Source organism: Sparus aurata, chromosome 14 (assembly GCF_900880675.1).
Source record: "Sparus aurata chromosome 14, fSpaAur1.1, whole genome shotgun sequence".
NCBI lineage: Eukaryota > Metazoa > Chordata > Actinopteri > Spariformes > Sparidae > Sparus > Sparus aurata.
Genome location: NC_044200.1, coordinates 6,258,155 through 6,283,187, shown reverse-complemented (window position 1 = coordinate 6,283,187; position 25,033 = coordinate 6,258,155). Strand labels below are relative to the sequence as shown.

The 25,033-nt window shown below is 42.9% G+C and overlaps 1 protein-coding gene across 5 annotated transcripts in view; it reads right to left on the bottom strand.

Moving 5' to 3' along the window:
- Positions 1–25,033, bottom strand: part of nav3 (neuron navigator 3) — a 443,539-nt gene that overhangs the window by 223,549 nt on the left and 194,957 nt on the right. The window contains exon 1 of one of the 5 annotated variants that reach the window (XM_030440418.1): positions 16,486–16,695. The exons of the other annotated variants lie outside the window; for them this stretch is intronic. Within the exon in view, the coding sequence (XP_030296278.1) occupies positions 16,486–16,599 (114 nt within the window). The 5' untranslated portion in view covers positions 16,600–16,695. Of the gene's footprint in view, positions 1–16,485; positions 16,696–25,033 lie in introns of those variants that run through there. 5 annotated transcript variants of the gene reach the window in all.

Genomic DNA, 25,033 nt, shown 5'->3' with positions numbered 1-25,033 from the left:
GAAAATATGTCTCCTAATGGCGTCAGTCATTTTTCAGGCAAAACTGTCCGACAATTGCTGCTTCTAGGCTCTTTACTGTGAGGATTTACTGCTTGTCTTTGTCATTCATGATAGTAAAGGAAGAGTCATCAGGTTTATGAACTGTTGGTTGGACAAAAGGAGAAGATGTCACTTTGGGCTTTGGGAAATTGGGATGAACACTTTTCACAATTTTGCGGCAGAAACTAATTGGCCAACTAATCCATTATATAAAGAAAGCAGATTCAATTCAAGGTTCAAGACGGCATGACAGAAATAAGCTGGCCTCCTTCATGAAAAGTGACGCATCCATCAGTCCTTTATTCAATACACATTAACCAAGAGATGGTGTACAACTTTGTACAGGGCCATTTCTATACCAAAATTAGCATGTATGTGTGTGCTTAAATAGGGGGTTGCCTTCTTTCCCATTGCCAGTGTGGCTCTCTGTTCTTTTTCCTGATGTGCCACATCCATCCTCTTCATCACTTTTAATACCTCTCACTCCTGTATCTCCTGAGCACTCATTGAACAAGAATGGATGGAAAAGTTTTAACAAGCCAGCAGTCTGAAAGGTATACTACTGTATGTTGTTTTGGGGGAGAAATTTTTATTAGAAGAGAAAGATCTATATTATATAATTTTTTTATGCCGATACAAACTAATATATCAAACTCTTTTCACCGTCATGACTAATTCATGAATAAACTGAATAAACAAATTGACCTTAAAAGACAACACAGTTCCATATTTTACCTGGTTAATATTCTGCTACTTTGTACTCTAGGTTCTGACTTGTGTTTCCACTGTGTTTCACAAACCTATGTCTCATTTACATGAAATGATTCTTAAACACTGGTACCATCTACTTAATGGATGGGCTTCAGCCACAGCAGGAGGTTGACTGGTGCCAGACCAGCTCCCATCCTGCTGCCAAGCTGTCCCTTGAGAAAAAGATGGCTGGTCTGACCCGACTCAGAGATTCAGGCGAAGTCTTTACATCAGTTAATGACTGAACAAGAGTATTAGCTGTGCATAGACTAGAGACCTACTATGACATTTCTGAAAGATGCCACTCACAACATAAAATGGTATAAAATCCAAAGCCACTTTTAAATTGTTATACTGCAACACTGAACAAGCAGGGTTCGGTTATCCTCTCCTAATCATCAGCTTTGTCCTGCTTCAATCAAATGTGAAACTATCAAATTGCTCTTTTGTCATGACACGTTAAATACATACTTGAAATTTCAAGCAATGGAAATGCGGGCTATTGAGCTGCCAGACTGTCAGGAGATAATTTGAAGCCTGGGTTGGAAGTAGGTAAGGAGAGCCTGAGTTGGCGATGAGCTGCTCTGGAGATTATTGAGTTTTCTGAAGTGGAATAAAATGATTCACATGGTAGCTCATGAAAATGAACATCCTCCGGGCTGAGTCACGGGAAGGCCTGAGCGACTGTTCAATGAAATGTAAAAAAAGAATGTGCGTGTGTGAGCGACTGCGGGGATTTCTGAGTAGAGATTCCGTGTGTTTGTGTTTGTCGCATGTATTTATGTCTCTGTTTGTGCAAGTGTAAGGAGTTTCTGTTGCCCCGTGTGGGGGTACTTAGCAGTTCATATCCTTTCATGGCTTTGTAATGAGTCCATGCGCTGCCACAGAAAGGAAAACTGGAGCTGAGTCCAAGCAGCGGTGGAGAGAGGGAGTCACATCCTCCCATAATTCATAAAGAAGGATCTGTTGTGTTACCCACTTTGAGACCCAGGATAAACATTTATGAGCAGTCCTTTGTCAAATTTAATATAATCTGCCTTCAGCATAAAGAGTAGACCGGACTTTTACCTCTGCGAGTATTTCTTAGAAATGGAGGCTGCTGTAGGAGTAGAAATAACCTCACCCACTGAGTTTAGAAAAAGTGAAGAGGCAATTGAGTCTACTTTGTCCCTTCTGTCATTAGATATAAGCAACTTGATGAGCTGATGATCATGTGATTGTCTGATAAAGGACCAGTATGGCGTAACATCCCACAATTGAAAGTAAAATGCGGCACCCCGCCTGCCCAGCTGGGAAGTGCTCCCACGACTACTGAACTGTGAAATTACCACAAACACGACAAGAGGGAAAAAAAAAAAAAAAGGGACAGAGAGTGAGAGAGAGAGAGAGAGAGAGAGAGAGAGAGAGAGAGAGAGAGAGAGAGAGAGAGAGAGAGAGAGAGAGAAAACGCATATTTCACTGCCTCCATATTGAGGGCCAGGAATGTCAATTTCACAAACAAACTCCCCGCCCCAGATTCTGCAGAGGAGAGATTGGGGCATTAGCCTTTCTGCGGTTTCAGCACAGGGACAGAAAACAAATAAACTCCCCGCCCTTGAAAAATGAGTTAGAGCCGCCAATTAGAAAACACAACTGGAGCTCGATGGAGATACCGGAGGCAGGAGCGTGAGGCGGGAAGGTGTGAGGGAATATCTGGCAGAGTTGGGAGCTGTCAATCAGAATTAAAAACACTGAGGGCGATGAATAAATACACATAACACAGTTTGTCATTAGGCAGCAGCGCGGTGGAGTAAACTGTGGACAACTCCGCGCTGGAAACTGACACAGCAGCTGCAATTAAATGCACATAAGGATTTTCATTCGCTCTTCTGGGGGTTTTCAACCTTGTTGTTTTTCCTTTCTGCTCCAAGACATATTCTTTGCACGGCCACTTGAGCGTGAGGTCAGGCGGTGAGAGGGGCCAGGTTTGGCTGAGCGTTCGCTGTGGGGATGGTGGGAAACCATCTCTCTCCTCATGGCTAATACCCACTGGAGCCACTGTGCACAGCCACTGTGAAATGGGCCTAATAGCCCAGATGAGGATGGAGGGTGGGGGTATGTGGATAAGAAGAGTGAACACTATTGGCCTGAAGCAGCGAGCGATAGGCTGCCGAATATTTTTGCAAAAACCGGGTTCGGAGCACACCTACTCATTATGGTAATAGCCAGCTCTTAAAGGCTGACGTATGGACAAATGGCTGCGGTGAAAGAGCGGCCGGGACGGGTGAAGGTCACCGAGTGCGTCCGCAGGATCAAGGATTCTTCTGCGTGTCCTGGTACGACCTCTTTATTCCAGTCATTTTGGTTTCCCTCGATTCCTTCTATTTCATTTGCCCCATAAAACAATTCTGCAAATCGCAGAGTTTACACAGATTATGTTGCCACTAATTTTGTTTACCTGAGCGGTTCGAGCCTGGCAGCGTGGCTGCAGTCATAAATAAGAATTAAGTCAGCTTTCTCTTCATCCTGTTTTCCATCTCACTCATCACTGCAGTAATACCTCAGAGGGTGATCTTTGCAAAAATGATGAACATACAATGGCGCAGCTGAATCCAAGGCACAGCTGAGTACATACTGTAGACCAAGAAAAGAAGCAAAATTAAAACCTAGAACTGTCAATGTATGTACGATCATCAAAATAATGCATTTTAGACATAAGATTAATCAGTTATCAAATATTTTTCTGTTAATTGCTCATCTAATTATCGCCATAAAAGGTGCAGAAGAGAAAGATCTTAAGTGATTGACTTTTTTATGCCTTAACAGACTAAATAGACATACTCACTTCACTTCAACAATTTCATACCGATTTACTTTTACTAATATTTGGCGGACCCTGCCACCTTTCTAGCTTTGAACAGTGTTCTGGGAGCCTCATGTTCCTCTGAGAACAGCTTGTTTATTCAGTTATGTTGTGTTATTATTATTATTATTATTATTATTATTATTATTATTATTATTATTATTACTATTAATTATTATTATTATTATTATTATTATTATTATTATTATTAGAATTTCTTCTCCAAAACTACATTGTGCCCCTTTAACATATTGTAATGCATCTTGTATTACCTTTCCTCAAATCTGTGTAAGGCATTAAACTCACTAAGAAACCGTGGCGGGGAACTAGATCACACAAAGTGCCAAGTTCTACATAATGTTGCTTTAAAGTGTCTGAAATGAAGCAAGACTCACAAGACTGTGAGAAAAGCTCCACCTAGCAGAACTACAGTATATGTGACAGCTGGGGGCAGAAGCAAAACAATTCTCACACACAAGTTGAAAATCGGCACCATCTGTGACACTCCTTGAAGTTAGAAGTCATGCACAAGCTCCGCAGAGTGTCAGTCCTGCCGCTCTGGGCCTGAAGTGCGGCCCGCACGGAGGAACACAACCCTCTCGGGTCTATGTTAGCGACTCTCGACGGACTGCTGAGGTGTCGCAGTACAGTGAGAGCTGCTGCTGCTCGGGGGCGTGAAGCCAGGGGCCGCCCGGTGGGACCTGCAGTGAAGTCCGCACATCAAAGTGGTGTTGCCGTAAGCTGCTTTCTTTAAGTCACTTGTGCATAGACTGCCCTTCTCCCTGGACTGTGTGCTTTCTGTTCTTAAAAGAAGATGAGCTAAGAAAAAGAAACTTCAGGGGAGCACAGAAGCATGTCAGTGCCTGAATAAACCAACAGGCCCATCGGTGTGTTCCGACAACAGTTTGCTTCGATAGGTGCCAAGTCAGTACTGTGGATCGTCATTCAGACCATCATTAGAATTTACAACTCCTTCAAATCAAGCGAAACCTTTCTGAGTCAGCAGCACGAGTGACCGAAAGGAAAATGATTTGACTGCAGCACAGAAGTTAAAGGTAGGGGAGGCCAATCTGGAGATGGAAAGTCTCATTCCCAGGTTGTTAAAAACGGATGCTTCGTGTCGGAATGAGACACAACAATCAGCTATCTTTCTCCAGAATCGTCTTCCCTACCCTTTAAGGAATTCCCTATGAAAACAAAATCCTTTTTTTTTGCAACAGATTACTAGTTCAGATCTTAAATCATATGAAACCAGCACAGGACTTTCATACAGGAGACCGCTGTTCAGGACCATTGTGAAAACATAAGTCAGTGGCGAGTCATTTTAACTTAATAATGTGGTTATGTTATGTCACATAACTGAAGTTACATATATGACATAGGTGCACTTGTAACCCTAACATGTAACATAGTTATTTTAAGCCGAACCATGATGTTCTCCTGAACCTAACCAAACTGCATGTGCATGACAAAGCATGTCATTTAGGCGTGAGGATGCATTGACTTACTGTTCATAACTAGCAAAATAAAATCTTGACTCTTCTTGCTGATGTTTCCCATCGCGCCCCAGAAGGGGGCAGGTGTTATACAGTCAGACCGAGCTCTGGTGATCAGGAGGGAGTAAAAGGATTAGTCTCAACTGGATGCTTTTGGATCAGCCTGGAATTCATTATCGTGGAAGCTCTTCTCATGAAGGGAAGAAAAAAGACATCATATAGTATGTCATTTATCCTGCAGCATGTCTAACAGTGATTATAGCCTATATTGTGGTTCACTGGTTATGCAACTTGTTTCTAATCTAGTCGTGGGGCCGTGTGTGTGTGTGTGTCGGCGAGGATCTACATTAATGAGCCCAAAAACAAATTAGGGAGTAATTCTGATGCCTTGCTGCACTCTCCTCCTTTCCTCTTCATTTTACATTTCTGTCGCATACAATGAAAAATATGTTTTTTTTTTCCCGCCCCTCAAAGCAGAGTAATTACCATTGACTGGTAGGGGATGGGGCGAATGACCTTTTCTGCAGCGGCACAGACCGGGGCAGCATTGCACCGCCTCTGTCTGTCAGGAAGCTGATGTGTTTTCTGTTATCTCGTTGTGGATGGTTAAAGGACAACGTGGCCACATTTTAAATGCATAAATCACTCAGCCATAAAACTCATTACTGCATGCATGAGGAGAGTGAGTGTGTGTGTGTGTGTGTGTGTGTGTGTGTGCGTGCCTGTATGTGTGTGAATGTGAGCATACTGTAAGTGTGGTGGTTTGGGCCCTCGACTCAGGATTCTTCCCAAAGATCGGAATATGCTCTCTGACAGGAAAATTATCACCCTACTCACCAGAGTTAATTGATGGAAATAATTTAAAAACTCAAATCTCGACTTCATCACTGGTGGACTGACCCCGTCATTCCCACAGGAGCGATAAACATGCGCGGTATGTTTTGTAGATCAGCTCTAAGTCAAACAGTTCTCTGGTAACAGACACATGTGTATAACAGAGATAAAAACAACAGACAAGACTAAATCGCTTGCTCTGAATGCTACCTCCAATCATCTACGGTATCTTTCCCCAGCTCTGACTAGATCTTTAAAGTCAGAGGTCATGGGCAGGGTTCAGAACTGGCATCAACAAAAATACACCCGTAAATGTTTTTAAATGACAGGCGGTTCACTTTTGCTCCTCAGCAGATCTGTCAGAGCGGGAGACAAAGCTTTAAGTGATTTTTCTTGTTCTTTGGCTCCGTCCGGGACGCCCCGCTCTGAGTATATTATAATGACCAGTTGGCCAACTTGTATATGATTCTGATTATGGTGCTTGGACGCCGCTCTGTGTTTTGCTGTTTATCCCGGCCAAACCTGTGTGTGCCAGCTTAAATAATGTCCACTCTGGTTGAATAACACAGCATGAGAAAGAAAGTGCAGGTTTTCATCCCAGCAATGACAGATGTGTTTCCTGCGGCCTCTTTTTAAAAAAATAAAAAATAAAAATCTTTTGGCCTTCAGACTTTTTAAAATGTACATTTTTACATTTTGAGTGTTTAGCTGACAGCCGTCCTCAAAAGCGCCCAGCAATAATGAGAAACTACTAAATTAAAGGACAATTATGGTTTATTACATTGTGAGTCTTATTTTTGTAGTTTTGTTGACAATTTCCAGATGTTCAGTCAGCTAACTTACATGGAAGAGATTACACGTCAATGTCAAATACAGGGTTGGTGATGGGAGTCTAGGCTCTGACCTCATCACCTCAAACAAGGAAGCAGGGAGTGGGGAGTGGGGAGTGATGAGTCTGTGTTCAAACAGACAACAACCCAGAAAAGATGAGCCCCTAATTCATTTGAATGGAACAAAAGAATTGAATCTGAACTCGTCTCAACTTTCATCACAATGCAATGTCATCTGGCAAGCTGCGTCGGCCAGTCAAACAAGTGCACATTCCTGGTCGATTACTTACTAACTTCTAAGCGCTGTATCGCACGAAACTTGACGTGTTTCAGTTTCTCGAAGATGTTTCAGCTCTCATCCAAGAGGCTTCTTCAGTTCTAACTAACTGGAGGGGAGGTGCAGGCTTTTAAACTCTGTGTGGGAGTGTCCTTACAGGGTCGTCAAGGACACGTCAGCTCTAAGTTTCAAAGTGGTTAGGGCCACTTATAGGTTACTTAGTAATGTGAACGCCATTTCTGTTTACTTTGCAGCTTCAAGACAGAAATAATAACGATGAAATGATCGTCGGATCGTATTTTATGTTGGTACCAGAACCAACACACCTCCACCAATACAGCCAGGCTGGTTTTGGGCTGAACACCAGGACGTCAGTGAAGGTTGGTAAATGTTATGTGAATATACCTTTAATATATCATCTTGTCCGTGAACATTTCTGCCTGAGTCACGTCAGATAGATTTTGGTTGCTATCTGATAATAAGGACAACAACTCCCATGATACCTTGCTACTTCATGATTTCACCAAACTACATCTGTTATTTACATGTCTTTGTTTAGCGGTAGAAATCATACACTATGCATTTGAAGCACCGATAAGAAAGGTAAAAGTACCCCTTTTTGATCATCATCAACCCATTTCAGAATCATATAGATTAGAATCAGTGATGCATTCATGTACAAGCGTTGCTTTATTGGTAAATGCCTGGCTTTTTTAATCTACTTCATATTCTGCTGGGTCGTTAACATGAATGATACATCAGAATGTGATTGATGATTTATATTTTGTATCAGTTATCTAAATCTGCAAAGTAGCTATGAACTAAGGTTGTCAATATAACATAAAAGTGAAGGAAAAAGCATAATATTTCCTTCTAAAATGCGATCAGACGCTGTTAACATTTAAAAGTAGGATCAAAATAGCACCTGAAAGGTCGGTAATAATCCCTTATTACAAGAAAACTGTAAAACTACAAGTATAGGCCATCAAGGCTGAATCATTAAGTCAGTCAATAAACTCTGATTTGGTTGTTTACAAAGGCAAGTTTGGCTAACCTAAGGGTTTCTTTAGAACTCGCATGTTTCTTGCCCGTCCGTGCTTCGTTTCAGCCATGTCCTCGCATTCTCAGTAATTATTGGTGAGCACAATGTCATTATTATAATAGCAATGATGGAAAATGAGGCCAGAGTTGTAATAAAACAACATTATCCTTTAATAGCAGAGTGAGTTGGAATAAATAACCTCACTAAATCACCGGCGGATTTCAAAGCAGCCTGGTAAAGAGGGGTAATATGTCTCACTGCAGCTCGTGAGGACCAGTGTGGAAGGAATGAGAGCTAACGGAGAGGCAGAAAGGTTTTTCAAGGTAAGGAGCAAATTAAGGCGAGCACAGGTGGAGAATATGGAGGGGGGAGATATGATTCAGCAGTGACATGGTGATGTGAGGAACTGCATGAAGTTTTCAGCCGTTCTCTCTCTCTCTCACACACACACACACACACACACACGAACGCTGGTCTACCAATCAAGCCAGGACGGGAGATACCACACACACGCGCCTCTCTCACAGGCTCCCAGCATCGTATTAACATGAGTGTGGCAGTTTTTTTTTCTTTTTTTTCTCAACAATCCCAAAAATAACACATTGCGTAACACTTTCTCTCCTTCCTGCTCCCTTTTCTCTAATATTTCTCTCCAAGTCTCCCTCGCTCAAGCCTCTTTATCCGCTTCTCGTTGACGCAGAGACCGTAAGGTGGGGTGTGCCGTCTCCTAGCTTTTGATGAAATTTGGGAGAAACTCTTTTGCGTTCGGCCAGACTGGCTAGACTGGCGGTAATGAAGTGGAGGAGAAAAAGGGGCCAGTCCGAGCATATCCAGTGACCAGAAATTCAAAGAAGACATTATCTGAATGAAAACACAGACAAACCTGGCGAAGTTGGTTAGACAGACCTTGTCCGTTCAGCCAACATGCGAGAGCTGGAGACAGAGCAACGCGTCCTGCTACACTGCAGCCACAAGAACCCAGCTCTTTACCAAAACAAAACTCAAATGCCAAGAATTCCCCACAGCTTCATACCAAACAAAATTAAACATTTCCTTGGGAAAAATCTGACAGTATTATGGTAGCAGCAAAATATGACTGAGCATTCCAGGCCTTCAAAAGCCCTCTCTCTTACTTTCATTACCATCAAATGTTAAACTATATCTCCTCATATATTTCTTCAGTGTTAGTGTAAGCAAACTGCTGCGTATTTACACACCTAGAAGAAACACAACAGCATGAACATTAAGTGTATGGAGTCTTCTTTCTTTCTCCTTTTGTCTCAGTGTTTGTCTCTACCAACTTCACAGAAAGCTATCTCGCTCTTTAGCTGCCAAATTTTCCATGATGTTCTCTGACTAGATGCTAACTTCTCTTAAACTTTGGTTCTGGGTTTAGGAACCAAAGTGGATGGTTTATCGGAGATTCATCACTGAAAACAGCTGCCTCTTGCTGCTGGAAACGGGACTAATGAGAGCTGTGCACCAAAACAGGACGGCTGCGTGCCTTAATGAGAGAGTTCACCCCGAAATGAACTGTGATTTTGTGGTGAATAGATTGTTTGGATGTAACTGGAGAGGCCGGCTAACTTAAATCAGCTAACGTGACAGCTCAGCTCAAAGAGGATGGCATTAATGTTTACACCCCGAGCTGTCCGGGGCACAACCTCTCATCCATAGAGGAGATGAACACCTTCACCTGTAAACAGGCGTGGTTTGGTAGAAAGAAAATAGTTCCCACATGAAACCGCTCCCATCAAGGTCAGTGGATTATCTTGAGCAAACGGGTCATGATTTCTGGAAAGAGGCGGGGCTGCTGAGTTTTTCAAATGTCAGTTAGAGCGCTGTGTGGCAGAATACAGCCAATCTCAAATCTCCAAACTCAGCAACCCAAACCAAAACAATCTAGATGGAAAAATAGGAACACATGGATGAGAGTAAAATATGTATTTATGATTCAAGAGTGAACTGTCCCGTTGAAACCAAAACCATCAGCTGAAAGATGCAAAAATGCTCTGTAGAGCAGTGGGAACACATTTTATATTACACACAGTCATTAGGTCCATTGTAATTATAAAAATCTTGATGAGTGCAGCTTTAATGTTTTGTTTTCCTTCTATGTTTAAGTACAGTATGAGTTGTATATTGTACATACACTTATATTGTGTATACAAGTACTGTTGTGGTTTTTTTCTTACATTCTAAATTATCATACTTACAGTTAAACCTTGAGTATCCTGCTTTGGCAATGTTGTACTCAACTGTGGTCATGTTGATACTCCGGTGTTAAGAAATGCTTCTAGGGTATCCTCAGGGCCAAAGAGAAAAGACAGTATGCGTTTGCCCTCATGCTTGTTTAAGTCAACCAGTACAAGCGCAGGGCTTTTAAGTGAGAGTGTTCAAAGTGTGGAATCATCACCCCAGCAGTACTGATTAGTGCGGCGGGAGTGAGACCGATGCACTCGGAGAAGTGGCTCAGAGAGCGCTCGACAATGCCCAGCTGTGAAGAGAGACAGTGGCTGGTCTTGAGATGGAGAGAGGGAGGGAGAGAAAAAAGAGGAGAAAACTAAAGCAGAAAGTGATGATAGAGGAATAAAGGGAGAAAGAGAGGTTAATGGACAAGTCAATGGGGCTTTACAGTGCCAGCACAGTCACTTAAGAGGAAGAGAGTCGGTGGGGATTTATCAGTGTAACACTTGAGGGAGACTGAGAACAACGGAGAGAGGCTGATACAGAAAGACTGACAGCATTATAAGCACTCGAGGAAGCCAGCGAGATGAGCGTGAGTCACATCCAGAGAGTGAGAACCGGGATGTGTGGAGGATAAGCCAGCTAAACTTTGCTGAGCCTCGTGTCTATTAGAGTTTCAGAAAATAAATCTTGATGTTACATTTGGGTTTGTATTACTGGAGAAAAGGAGGAGGGAATGAGTGAGGGAGGGGAGAAGACAGCAGATGAAGTAGTGAGGTGCAGAGGAAGCTCAATGAAGTAAAAAGGAAGAGCAGCAGAGTGATGGGGGTCAACAACTATGGCCTGTCATAACGGAGAAAGTGGAAACATTAGTTCAGGTTGATTTGAGTGATTACTGTAAGAGTGACAGGACGTGCTGCAGCACACAGGAAGACAATATATCCTTCCACTGGCTGGCTGCACATGTCCATCTCATGCTGGTGACCTTCACACATGTTGTTATAATGGTATTCTAACAATAGCATTTCTCACAGTATGCAAGATGGACTGAAGACTGATTGCTAGTTTCGAACAAAATACATACAACGGTCTAATCCACTCGGTGTGCTAAATGTGCTAATATGGCAAAATGCTTGCACTGGCAATGCTAACATGCCACACAAAGTGCAGCTGGAGTAAATGGGTATTGTCTTTACTTTTGCAAGTACTTGGTCATAAACCATAGTCGGAGAAAAACTCTAAAAAGATTCTAGCCTGATGCTAAACAATTCAGCCTGAGGAGGGCATGAATGTCTGTCAAAATGTATTGCAATAAACACTTGAGACATTTATGTCAACTTCACGGCTCTAGAGGGAGAGTCAAAGGTTCACCAAAGTCAATAGACTGCATCCCCAGGGGACCATGAATGTCTGTACATTAATGGCAATGCATCCGATAATTGTTGAGGTATTTCATTTTGGACCAAAGTCAGGACTGGCTAGCTAATCCCAAAACCCATGGGCAATCATCTGAGGACAAATTTGCCTCTGTGGGCAACGGCCTCTTGGGGCTTCTGGTATAGCCACTCGACATTTGGATAACAGATGTCCAGGCTAAAACTTCCAATTCTGTGTCAAGTTCCTTGTTTCCAGTCAGCATCTTGAGACGTGAGAATGGCTGCGACTGACGTTTCATCTTAATTGTCATCTGATGAATAGTAGATGAGTTCCCAGACTGAATTTTTCGCAGATGCAACAGTCAAATGGGACTTGGCAATATAACTCAGACTACAAATGGACTACGAATGGAAACCAGAACACTTCTGAAATCCTGGCATGGACACTCCCTTGCCTACAGATTCTGCACTCATATGCAGATCTGTATATGTTTATAGAGATTACAGAACCAGTGATCGAACAGACCATCCAACTATGGCAAATGTGAGTATTTGGAAGTATTTAACATGATTTTAAATCATGACCCGTTTGCTCAAGATAATTACCAGCATTCTCATGTGGTTTTTAAATACAGCTCTTTCCGGAGAATAGCAATTTCTGGAATTTTCAGGAAGTGATGACTAAATAAAGGAGTCAACATTATTAACGATGTTAGCCAACAGCATCGGCACAGAAACACTTAAAGCCAAGATTTAAACTACCAGGTTAACAAATGCCACTCACACCTCACAGACACAAATTAAATTGCAACAACCTTACCATTTAAAACCATAGCGAGGTGTTACTATATTGTTCTCACAGGGCTAAGGGGAAACCTGAGAAGAGGATTAAGCAAAAGCAGGTGACTGACTGGAAAATGCTGATCACTGGAAGTGATTCAAAGCACATTCATCCACCGATAAAACAAAAAAACTGCTCTCTAACCAGCTCAGAGCTGTTGGGAACCTACTTCCCTCCTTATCTGTCAGTGACCCGATAAGGAAACAAAAGGGGGCGATTCAAGGTCGAACTGCTGTTTCCTCTTTTCACCCTTCGCCAGCTCTCCTCACCTAAAACCTGTTTTTCTTTTCCCCTCTGTCCGTTTACAAGATGAGTGTTTCACTGGGGTTTAATTTTTAACCGCAAAAAAGCTTTAGCCTTTCGCCTGGTGGGTGGTTTTCATTTGTTCCCATCTGTTTTATGTGGCTTTCATCGAAATTACAAAGATCCCCCTGAAATTACATTCCTCTCTTCGAGCCAACCAGAGCCCTGGTTTTTTACTTATTGATTTTGTTTTTTATGTTGTTTTCTTCCTCTCTTTTCAATTCACTTTTGCAAATGCTTTCAAGGTGCAGACTCTGACTCTTTGACACTTACAGCATTGGCTAAGGTTAGTGATTGCTTACTTTCCCTGCTGCCCTTTTTGTGGATGAGTCTGGAGAGAAGTTAAACTTCTAAAATGTGAACAGAAAATGTTTCAGTCTCTACCTGGCACCCTCTCCTCAGTTGCTCAGCTCGCTCTATCTGTCACTGTCTGCGGTTGTTTGAGAAAAGACACAACATCGCAACCCGACTCACTGGCTCTCAGCAATTTCTTAGGACTGGATGATTGGGGCACAACCCACTCATCAATCACAAGCCTTGGTCAGAGACATTCCTGCTGTAAATATTAGGTGATTCAATATTACTCTGCCCTCATTATCTGTTATTAGGCTGGGAAAGAGCGCACAAACTCTGACTGCGTGGCCCCCGAATCCTGTCTAGGGCCCTAGATGTGGAAGTAATCACTCCACAAGATTATCTGAACATTTTCAATGCAAGTGAGGGCAGCTTACCACCAAAGCCGCACCAGAATGAAAAGAAACAAGTAATGGGCAAAGTCATTTGAGTTTGATAGTTGCTTTCAGCTGTTCTCAGGACTTTGTACCACCCAAAGGCACTGGAATCTTGATAGATGTGTAGACACACTATCCTCAACTTAAATATCTACATTTGTATGACAATCACTTGAGACTGCGGTTTGCCTCCAGTTCCCTTTGAAATGCTCAACCTTTATAAGGATAGGGACCTTTTGGCTATCAGTCATATGTCTTGAAAGACATTTACGTTTCAACTTTGTATTTGCGCTTGGTGTTCTCTACTCTCTCAACAAATGGCACCATATCTCTCTTTCCAGACGACTGAGACTTGAATTGACTGAGATCGTTGTCATTTGGAACAGTGTAAAAAAAATGGAAAAGAGTAAAGCTGTTAATACTCCACAGGTGAATACAGGTGATTGTTATAAAACACACTTCCGCGCTACAAATCTTTCAGATCAGTGCTCATGAGTCCATGTCAAATAAACTGACCTGCATTTTCAAGAGCCCTCTTGCCCCACAGACCAGCTTTACAAAGGGGTAGGGGGCGAAAACACTTCCTAAAAATGGGAAAATCCTGCAGAACACTCATAGGTCATCAGTCATCATCAATGACTCGACATGACAAATATGCCACCTTCAACTGTGATGATTTCTCTCTGGTCACTGTGACATTCCTGGTACTATCTCAATGCCATTTTGCATTTATCTGATGGATATTAAAACAAAAAGCATGTACACTGCTTCATTATCCACTAGTGATGCTTTATAGGCTTACATTAGCCAGTTGTGCTCCTAATCTATCAGTCTGCACTGATATTAGTGGAAGTACCAAGTGCAGTAACTTCACTGCCTGACTTTATTTAAAGACATTTTTATGTAGACAAATACTTTTTTAAATTAATAATATATCTATGGAGGTTGTAGAAAGGGGCAGAATAACATCTCTTTTCCTTTAAAACATTACTATGATGGCGAATTAATTGTTTTAAGTTTGTCGGGTCAAAAATGATTATTTGGTTTATCCCTGTGTAAGAATGCTGACCGCTGATGCAAGCTTCTCACAAGGCTTGTGAGCCAATAGCATACCGGTGTTGGCAACACATGGTATCTGTGTTTTCTCAGCATCAAGAGTCTTGGTAGTTGCTACTTTAATGAAAAGAAGAAAAAAAAAGAAAATGTAAAAATGGCGTTAGAAACAGTGATGTTAGCTGGCTAATACTTACCACATAAAGTAGTTTAAGAAACTGGCAACTACTTGAGGGGGCAGATGAATCGAACAAAAGTGGTGTTTGGACATAAATGCAATAGAAGCGGAAAATGGAATGCCACATTTAGTGTCTGATTGTTATCAATGACACCTTTAGATTTTAGGTGTCATATGCCATCAGAGGGGGTAATGTAAAACTGCAGGAATGACATGCACACCATCACAATATCATGTTAGCTAGTTAGCTTCAAGGAGAACAGCAAGGTAGTAACAATAGTTTAATGCTAAAGAAATGGACAAAAATGCATTCAACAACAGGTTTTTACATCCCTCAGTTGGAAGAATTACAACACCCTACACCTCAGTATGACCGCCAAAATGGAAGGGTAGGGCTACGCATTTGGGAGCATACAGAGAAACAGATGGTAAATATGAGCCGAAGAGGTGATACAGAACCCAGAGAGTTGTTATTGGGTGGCAGTTTAGTAGGAATGACTTGAAACACACTTGGGAGTTTGAAAAAGGTTTATGCAACAGTATTTGGCCTGCAGCCACCACACACACACACACACACACAAACACACACACACACACAGCGAAGAGGACATGTTTAGGGGTCACTCATTGCAGTGTAATGACTTTGCTGCCCCCCGGTGCTTTCTGAATGGAGCAATCTTCGCTCATTAATATTCATGACAAATTCTAACTGGTTGCTTGCCCAGTGTGTGTGTATGAGCTCGAGAGAGAGAGAGAGAGAGAGTAGGGTAAATGCACCCACACATGTAGAAGTTATTTCCAGCTTCACTGCTGCTGAACTACTGCTCCACCTTGGAGAGGAACTCTTGGTAAAGCTGAGATTTTTGTAACTTGTAAGCGCAAGTACATAACCCCTAACCCTAACCCCAATTCAACATTCAGTTTCACTCTCATGCAGGATCAGGCATGGCGGGGGGGGGCGGGCTTGGAGTGATACTGGAGGATCGTTGCAGGATCAGTGCAGCGTCGGGTCAGGCTGAGGGATTAATACTACTACTGTGGTTTCACACACAAACACAAACACACATGACCTATTACTCTCCGAGGTCGCTGCGCACTTCCTTTCCAGCAGTATATCCGCAGATTTATGAGGAGACCTTGAGAACATGTAGCCGACTGTATTTTTATTATGTTTGGGCATAATGGGAGACTTGGTGCAGGAAGGAGTGTATAGCCATTTCCATACAATAGCACACGAAACACTGACTCAGACTCACTGTAAGCAAAGGGGAGGCAAGAGATCCAAGCAAAATAAACTCAATCTCTTTCATGGCTTCTTGTATGCATTCCTGGACAGTGATTTTGTGCAGGTTGCATACACACACACACGAGCACACTGTCTCGTCTATACACCAAAGCACTCCTTTTCACTGAATTAAAATCCAAGTGCAATTAGATTGATCATAAAAGTAGAAAAAAAAAAAAACAACCAGCAATCCAGGCAAAGAATCAAAGCTGCGTTCGACACAGAAAATCAGCATTTAGCCGACACAACTGATTGGGAAACCCTCAAGAAATCCGAAAAAAAGCTATTTCTGGTTTGTACAAAAGTGAAGTTTAAGTGGACATAGCCAAAGTCAACACACATTTCACTAGTTTTTAACCATCATCATGAACATTTTGTTCCTCAGGTCAAGCATCCGAATGCGATTCCATGTGCGGCTTACCTGCTTGGAGCGCAGATCTGCCTTAGAGGGCATGTTCGGACTGGCAGCAGGGGTCACGGGGGCACTACGGCTGCCCCCGGCCAACACCGAGCGCACAGACGCCAGCCACTTCATGACGGCGAGGCTCTGACGTGCCCCAGAAAAAAAAAGTGTCCAGAAGGGGATACAAGAGTCAAACGGAGCCTGGAAGTAGATGCGTCCAGCGTGTACTTGATGGTTTGTGATATCACTGGTGGGTTTTCTGTCAGACATGCATCACAGAAGCTTGCGCGAGGGGTGTGACCGGTCTGCTGCCGCCCCACGCACACACATTTACACACACACGTACTGTTAAACACTGACACGGATCAAGCGTGCACACTCTTAGAGTACCTACAAGCGTACGAACACACACTAATCCCACGAGCGTGCACACACATGGATACATGCACACACGCCACCCCCCGCCGACGCACTACCCTAGTGACACACAATCCTTCCCCCCATCACTCCGTCACCATCTGTCACTTTCCCTGCATCCCCATGCTCTCCAGCCACATTACTTTAGCCCTCACTTGTAGTCTATTCCACACACACACACACACACACACACACACCTCCCGCTGTGTCCCGTAGCCATCAGACACAGCAGAGATGGATGGCAGGAATTAGTGCTTCCTACAAGATGCACATCCGACTGTGATGGAATGAGTGATGGACAGATGGAGGGACTGATGGATGCACACACAGAATTACAGTTGATCAGTTGTTGGTTGGATGGAAAGGTTTACATACTGTGGATTTACAGGATGCATGTATTGTGGGATGATCTGAGTGCATGCACATGGATAGATCGTGCAGTAGATATATAAATTGAAGAGAAAAATGAATGTACGCGGCGGTGATCTCTGACCATCGATGTCACTACGGAGGACCACCAGAAGGCTCAGGACAACTGAACTGTGAGCAACCACTTAGCTGTAATTAAGTAAATAACATACTAATTAAGCTGCAGGGTGATTTGTTTCCAGGTAGCAGGAACGGCATACTTCTGGCCAATTAACAGTGTTGTAAAAAGGATGGGAGGGGTTAGTGTCTACTATATAGTTTTCCAGACACAGGAATGTGCGTTTTAAATGATCCCATTTGAAAAGATGAATAAAAATGGCAAAAACGGGAAAAATAAAACTGAAAAAAAAAAAACTCTCTCACACTTCTACAAAACACTTGCTTGAAGTGGTTTTTGCCAGTTTAAGTCTGATGTGGCAAAACGTCTAACTCACATGACTAGTCAGCGTCTGCCCTTCTAAAGAGAGGCAAAAAAAAAAAAAAAGCCGGCAGATTAAAACGCTCCCCTCATCGCTCTACACATGTGATGCAACCTTCCTCATGCAGATCTGTTTTCTGAGCGACTGCTCAAGCATGCAACTGAGAACATGAATAGAGACCCTGATTCCCCCTCCCTGTTTTTTAGCAGGAACACAAGAGGGGATGTTCTCATGATGCTGGGCATTTCTGCCTCAATTATGTGGCTTCATCAAAGTAACCGCAATAATAGTAAAAAAGAAATTAATAAAAAAAAAGTTCCTTAAGATATACATGTTTTCATATGGCACTTACAAATGCATGTGTACAGTGTTCATAGATGTCTTGCCAAGGAGCACATATGTACACGAATAGAAACAGCAGGAAACAAGTAAAACTGCTCTCTGGTTCGTATAAGATTTTGTAATGAAGCGATGGGAATAATCAGAACAAATGGAATGCATGTTTGACCGATTGCACAGAGTTAACCACGCACCCCGAGTCCATATGAGCGGGCCTTTATGAAAACCACGCTTTGATCCCACAAGACAGCGATTCATGGTTTTTGAAGTGACAATCCTTGGGATCAGAATAGCAGCACACGGTAACAAATATCAGTGTTGTACATTTTGAAAGAGGATAATCCCCCACAGGGCTTTACAAGGGGCTGGGAGGGAGGGGATATTATTGCTGGCTGGAAGAAACGCTCCAGACGAATCATAGAGGGGGGAAAGCGAGTGGCTGTGTGCGACCAACTGTAGATGTGTGTTAGTGTGTGTCCAGCTCGGCCTCGTGCCCTGGCTGGGAGGGACGTGGCCATATGTGGAGGCCAGGCGTCCGTCTCTGCTGGTGTCTGTGTGATACTGGTGAGGATACGGCCAAAGCTTCGACTTAATTCATCTCTTAATCCGCCTGTCTCAGTGTGGCATCGCATATGGCAAGTTGTGGCTGGGGTGTGATGGAAACGCTGCAGCTGACCGCACTTTGAGTCTTAAGATGAAAAGCATGGAATGAGAATTAACACATCGCCGCAGACGCAGAGATCCGAAGTGACAGGCGTAGCCTACTTTTGACGACTGGTGAATCATGACTGAGCGAGTGTGAGTATGTATCTTTGTGTGTGTATAAGAGAGAGTGTGTGTGTGTGTGTGTGTGCATGTGTCTATCTCCAAACGGGGAACTCTGCCTTTGGGGAGACATCAGCTCTGTCTAATATCCGACTGTGAGACATTTCCAGAAACAAACACTGAATCATGCAAAACATGTCACCGAGCCAGGGAACAGCCGACGCGCTCTTTCATGCCTTGATTCATAATGAAACTTCCCTGTTGCAGTAATGAGTTCAATTTAAACGGGGAAGGATACAATTAAGCCTCAGATGAAGCAAAAACCAACAATGGCTCTGACATGAGAACAGCCAGAGGCAGAGGGGAATACAACAAGTGGTGTGCCAGTGTCTGTGGGTGGTGGGATGGGAAATAAAAGCAGTGTCAGTTGTGGTTTGTGAATGAAAGTATTGCCTTAATGAATGGTGACTTAAAAGCACACATGGTGCACAGTCATAGGATGAAGTCAAAGGGTCTTCAATACCAAAGAAAGGAACTCTGATTCACATTGATTATGTGTGTGCAAATGAGATATTTTGATGAATCAGGTGATAGGAATTTGTATGATTGAGTCGAAAAAAGAGGTAATATCTGTCATTGATAAGCGGTAAATTCACAGTTAATTAAATGTTAGTTGATAGTTATTTCACCATCACCTTCACCTCATTCATTGTTAACAGCGAAATAACTACTGACTGAAGCTTAATTAACTCTAAATTCACAATGAAAAAAGTCATTCTAAAGCCAGTCTAAAGAAATGATTTGACATTAAACTCTGAAACCGACTGATAATGTTGCATTATCATAGCTGACTCATCATAGCTATGTCATATGTACATGTTTTCTCTAAAGGGAAACTGTCCTTGACTGTTTAAGCTTTGCATTTATTGTGAATTTATTGGAAAATATTACAATGACACCTTGTCAACTGAAAATTACTTTATACATTATTTTTTGTATTTTTGCTTAAAGTCTACATGCAAAGAAGTGGGAGCATCCACGGAGAGAACAAAGTCAGATGTCAGTTAAAATGCTTGATGCTACCCCTCAGTTTAGTAGTAATATACAAATCAAACTAGACGCACATTTTTTCACCAAAAAAACACATACAGAGGATGATCCTGTATTTTTTCAGTCTCAGCAAGTGTCTGCAGGGTGAGGACCGCTCTTGTTTACCTTAAAGACTAAAGCCAAGGCCGAACAAGTCCAATCCCTTCTTCTAAAGCCTGGTGCTGTTATTAGGGAGTGTATTAACACCTTCTCTTATCTGGATTATAACAGCTGGACATGTAAGAAGACATTTTTGATGGAGAACCAAACCAAAACTGTAGTGGGGGTGTGCGAATATAGGATTTAGTCGAGCGAATGGGACATTGTGTCCTTGACAGAGTCACTGGGAGGACCGGCTCTGTGGGGTGCTGCAACTGAAAACTTCAATCAAAACGCTACTTGGACTTATCTTAAGAGCTGATTGTATACGGCTCCCAAATCAAAGCAGCTTCAGCACAGCCTGCAGCTAAATTCTCTCCACAGCACACTGAAAGCCTCGTTTCATATTTTACAAAAAAAAACAAAAAACACTATCAACCACCACAAAGCCGGACTACACAACAGAGAGCTGCAACTTTGTTCCAAACTTATAAACATCAAGCTTCAATGTAAACCACACTCTCTGCCACAGCAGGAGGTGAGGAGGACGATGGGAGGGGAAAGGATACGGAGGTAAAGACAGGCTCGAACACAACAACAGACATATCCTTTACCTTCAGGTTTCGGCTATAATGGCCTTTCATGTCAAGCCAATAAAGCAAATGTAACTGAAATTGAGGAAGAGTCAGAGAAAGAGGAGGGAGGGAGTAAAGGGCGGAGTCACGTCCGTTTGAACGGCGAGCGCTGGAACTCCTCCACATTCCTTCCTGCTCCCACATCCCTCCCACGTCTTCAGCGCTCGCTCCGTGCTGAAATGCCCCAGTGGAGACGGCTGCTTTCATCTAGCTCCAAGCGGCCCGGGAGAAAATCAAGAAGGCTGTAAATGTCTCGCCGTGAGAGAAGCATTAAAACTAATTCCCTGGAGACAGAAAAGGGCTTTTCCAAATCAGGTGGGATGGTACTCGGAACTCCACCCTCAAATGCAGCATCGTCGAATACAGCAGAGAGAGATGTATGGACCACATCTCTCGCTACAGCTGCGGTCCCCCCAAGGCCTTCAGCCAATCCAGAACATTGCTTTTTGGAACAGAAGTGTATTGAATGTGTATGGAGTGTTTAAGCACTTCTGATCACAAAATATCACATGCCATAGTTATGCGCGGATACCTCTGAGAATAGTCTTAAAACAACATCAAGACTGGGAGTAAAATTCATCTCAGATGAAACGAGTGAAGTGGCCTCGGCAGAAAAATGTATCTTGGATGCAGACTGCTTCTATTAGTACCTGTCAGGCCGCGATGCAGCCACACTGCTACACCGAAAAGCTGAGAAGAAGCCAGAAGAACAAAGTCAGGAAGTCCCAGAGGGTGCTGGGATAAAGTGAGCTGTTAGTCTGCCTAAATGCCCAGTTTCCCCTCTCGGGAGGTCTCTGTGCTTGTTGTTTCCTTTGTTGAGGCTACTTTCACTCTAACTGTAATCTGGTATTGTTATTCTAGTGTAGGGCTTGGCGATATATTGATATTACATTGTTATAATGAAACAAGACTGTATACCGTCCAAGATTTTAGATATTGTTATATCATTATATGACATAAGCTTTGACTTTTCTTTGTTTTAAAGGTTTCATTACTGTAAAGTAATGTAGTTTTCTGAACTGACCGGACTTTCTGACTTGTTCTGATACCGTCTTTACCCACAACAAATTGATTTTGACTCTCGGTCACACAGGGGAGGCAGACCCCAGTTTTAAGCGGCAAATCCTCTGTACGACACATCCAACCACCACAAATCTGATTATGCATGCTTTTTATGTTACTGCTCCAGAGGGTCACCTCGAGAGTAGAGAGTAACTACAGTGTCAGACTGGGGAGTGTAAGGCCACTTGCTCTATTCGATGCACTGGGAGTGAGAAAGGGCCGAAGCTTTTGATGCAAACCGAACAGACGTCGTCAGGCTGCATGGACAAAAACGAAAAAGGAAAAAAGATACAACATCGTGCCGTTTCTCACTGCAGCCGACATGAATTAAAACGAGCTTGTCTTGTGTCTGTTTTTCAGAGAGACATTCATCACCTCTGTGACACAGTTTTCAATGCAAGAGTAAACAGCATCTCACTCTACCGGAACTCATTTCCAAGTTCTTTTTTATGGGCAATAAATCAACCGTGTCACCTGAAAGTAAAGTGCAACCGTTCGCATCCTCCGACAAATGTTCTAACAAACACGCCTACTGTATATTTATGACTGAAGCGGAGTGATAAATAAGCATCGGCTTACCAGGCAGAGCGCCTGGTTCAAATAAGGCAGCACAGGTGGGACTGTTTGGAGGATGACATACAGCAGGGTCAGGACAGGCCACTGTCTACTGCACATGAATAAAGATACAGCCCCAACAGAACTTGGAAAAAAAAAAAAAAAAAAGAAGAAGCAAGGAGTGACTTTGATGAGACGACTTCGTTTGGAGCGAGAGGACTGGCACTGGTGCAGTGCAGTGCAGCTTGGCTGGAGTTTGCCTGGCCTCTCTTATCCTCTGCCAGAGGATCCAGGGGCCAGCGGGGACTTGAGACGTTTTAAGAGGGCCCCTTTTATTTTTTTTTTCTCTCTCTCTCTCTCTCTCTCAACAACAGCTTTTTTGGAATAGTGCAGATGTAAACAATTACAGAGCAAAACGCTCATGACGGGGAGGAAACGGAGGGGGATTAGCTGAGTTTCATCTCCAGAGTTTTGGCATTAATTGACACACAGGCAAGAGCAGAGATGTTTTTCTTTTAAATAAGTGGGAAAAGACCCCCTTCACATCCCTTCAACATCATAGCCCACAGACTCTGGCTCAGTCAGAGCAGCACCGCTGAGCTCCGAGACCCCCCAATAAAAACAGTCAGTCAGCGGTTTCTCCTCACATGGGGGATTGTGTCAATCAAAGGGGAAAAAGAACTCAGGACTTCAAGTTGAGAATGTCACAGACGGAAAAATACAGCGTTTGTGGAAAAAGACTGCGGTTCCACGAGTCCAGGTCAGATGATTTCCCAACCTGATCTAATTGTAAATTCTTCTTCTGTCTTGATGAAAACTTGATCAAAGGGACTGAAAAAAAAAGTCCTGCATCCAGAGAAAGTGAGAGAAGTGAAAAGGGCATGGTGTAAAATGAGAGGAGAGAAGGAAGGGGAAAAAATGCAAGGAAAAGGAGAGGAACTTTGAAGATTGAATATGTAAGAATTGGCCACCTGTCGAATTCATACTCCAAGGCAAACAGGGGGCGGGATATAACCAGTGTAACCGCTAACTGCTGCTGCTAACTAGCTAGTATGCTCATTTAGGTGAGCTAGAAATCCTATTGGTGACTATGCCTGGACTGTGGACTGGGAGCTTGTACCACTGTGGGAGCATTTGCATTGTTTGCACCACTACCACAGGAGCTACGACCATCGGGAGAAGAATTCTCAGACGGGGGTGGCCCTCAGTGGGGAACGCTGAAACACCACAACTGGACACTGGCCCATTTCTGGAGGCCTGAGCTATCAGACTATAGCTTCTCGAGGTACAAAGTAGCATTACGAGTCAGGAGCTACCTGCCAACTTCGGTAGATATCTCAGCAACACTTTCACAGACCTCTTTCAGATCACATCAAAAGCCAAATTTCTTCACATTTTGTTAATTACCTCCATTGTATTTTTTATTGTTACTAAAATTCTGACATATTGCATCTTTAAAGGGATATTCCGGTGTAAGTTTAATCCATGGTCTAACACACCGTGAAACTGTGTTAGACTCCCTCTCGAGAAATAAAGTTTGCAGACCGCTAGCTAACGTAGTTTTAGCATCCTCAGAAACGACCGTGCGACAACAATACATTGCAGTAAATGGGTCCAAATATAAAACCACCATCAAAAAGCCACAAACAATGCTCAGAACAGCACCAAACTTCAGCAACATTAGAAACAGGGTCCCAGCACATATTTCGAGGCATCAAACATTTGATATCATTGCCGGATTTGTCGGAATAGATAAACAAATCTCACCCCTCAAGAAGCCTTCCTTGTTGTGGGGAAGCCCTGTGAGTCGATTACCGAGTGCAGTAGAGTTCCGCAGCTTAATGACCATGACTGCGGGACTCTACTGCACTCGGTAATCGACTCACAGGGCTTCCCCACAACAAGGAAGGCTTCTCGGGTGGTGAGTTTCGTTTATATTTTCCGACAAATATGGCAACTATATCAAATCTTTGATGCCTTGAAATATGTGCTGGGACCCTATTTCTAATGTTGCTGAAGTTTGGTGCTGTTCTGAGCATTATTTGTGGCTTTTTGATGGCGGTTTTATATTTGGACCCATTTACTGCAATGTAACACAGTTTCGCGGTGTGTTAGACCATGGATTAAACTTACACCGGAATATCCCTTTAAGGAGAGATAGAAATGTTACATCTGGTGATTCAAAAACATCTCAGAATATCCATAAATCTGGATATCATATTCGGTCGAGCCTACCATTCATAATCTAATATCCATACGGCAGTATACCTTTGGGATCGGTGCAAACGTGAAGGTTAGATAAACATGCTTGTTGCCAGCAGGTTGCCAGTTACACCAGCAAAACACTGCGGTTGTACAGGGAAGCTCACTGCAGCTGTGAAACAGAAGAGGCCCTGCCTGATTTATAAATACTTGGTCAACATTCCCTGAATACAGAGAAATTATAAAAATACAAAGAAAAAAAAATGAGATTTCTTTCATCTCCTTAAGTGGCTGCTGAGCACAACACGCTCCCAGAATAGATTTTGGGTAATGACTCCCCATGCTGCCTGAATAATTTATCCCTACTTTTCCCTAGAATAAGGCTGGTAAGTTTGTGCCAAAAATAAAATCTCTAGTAAACACGCGCTCTTTCATATGAGTGTGTTTATAAAAAGAGAATAAGTGGACATTACAGGGTAGAAATGCTCCCTGGCATTTTGGCAACCAGATGTCTGCTTTATGACACGACAGGGAAAGGGAGGCCAGGAAGGAGGT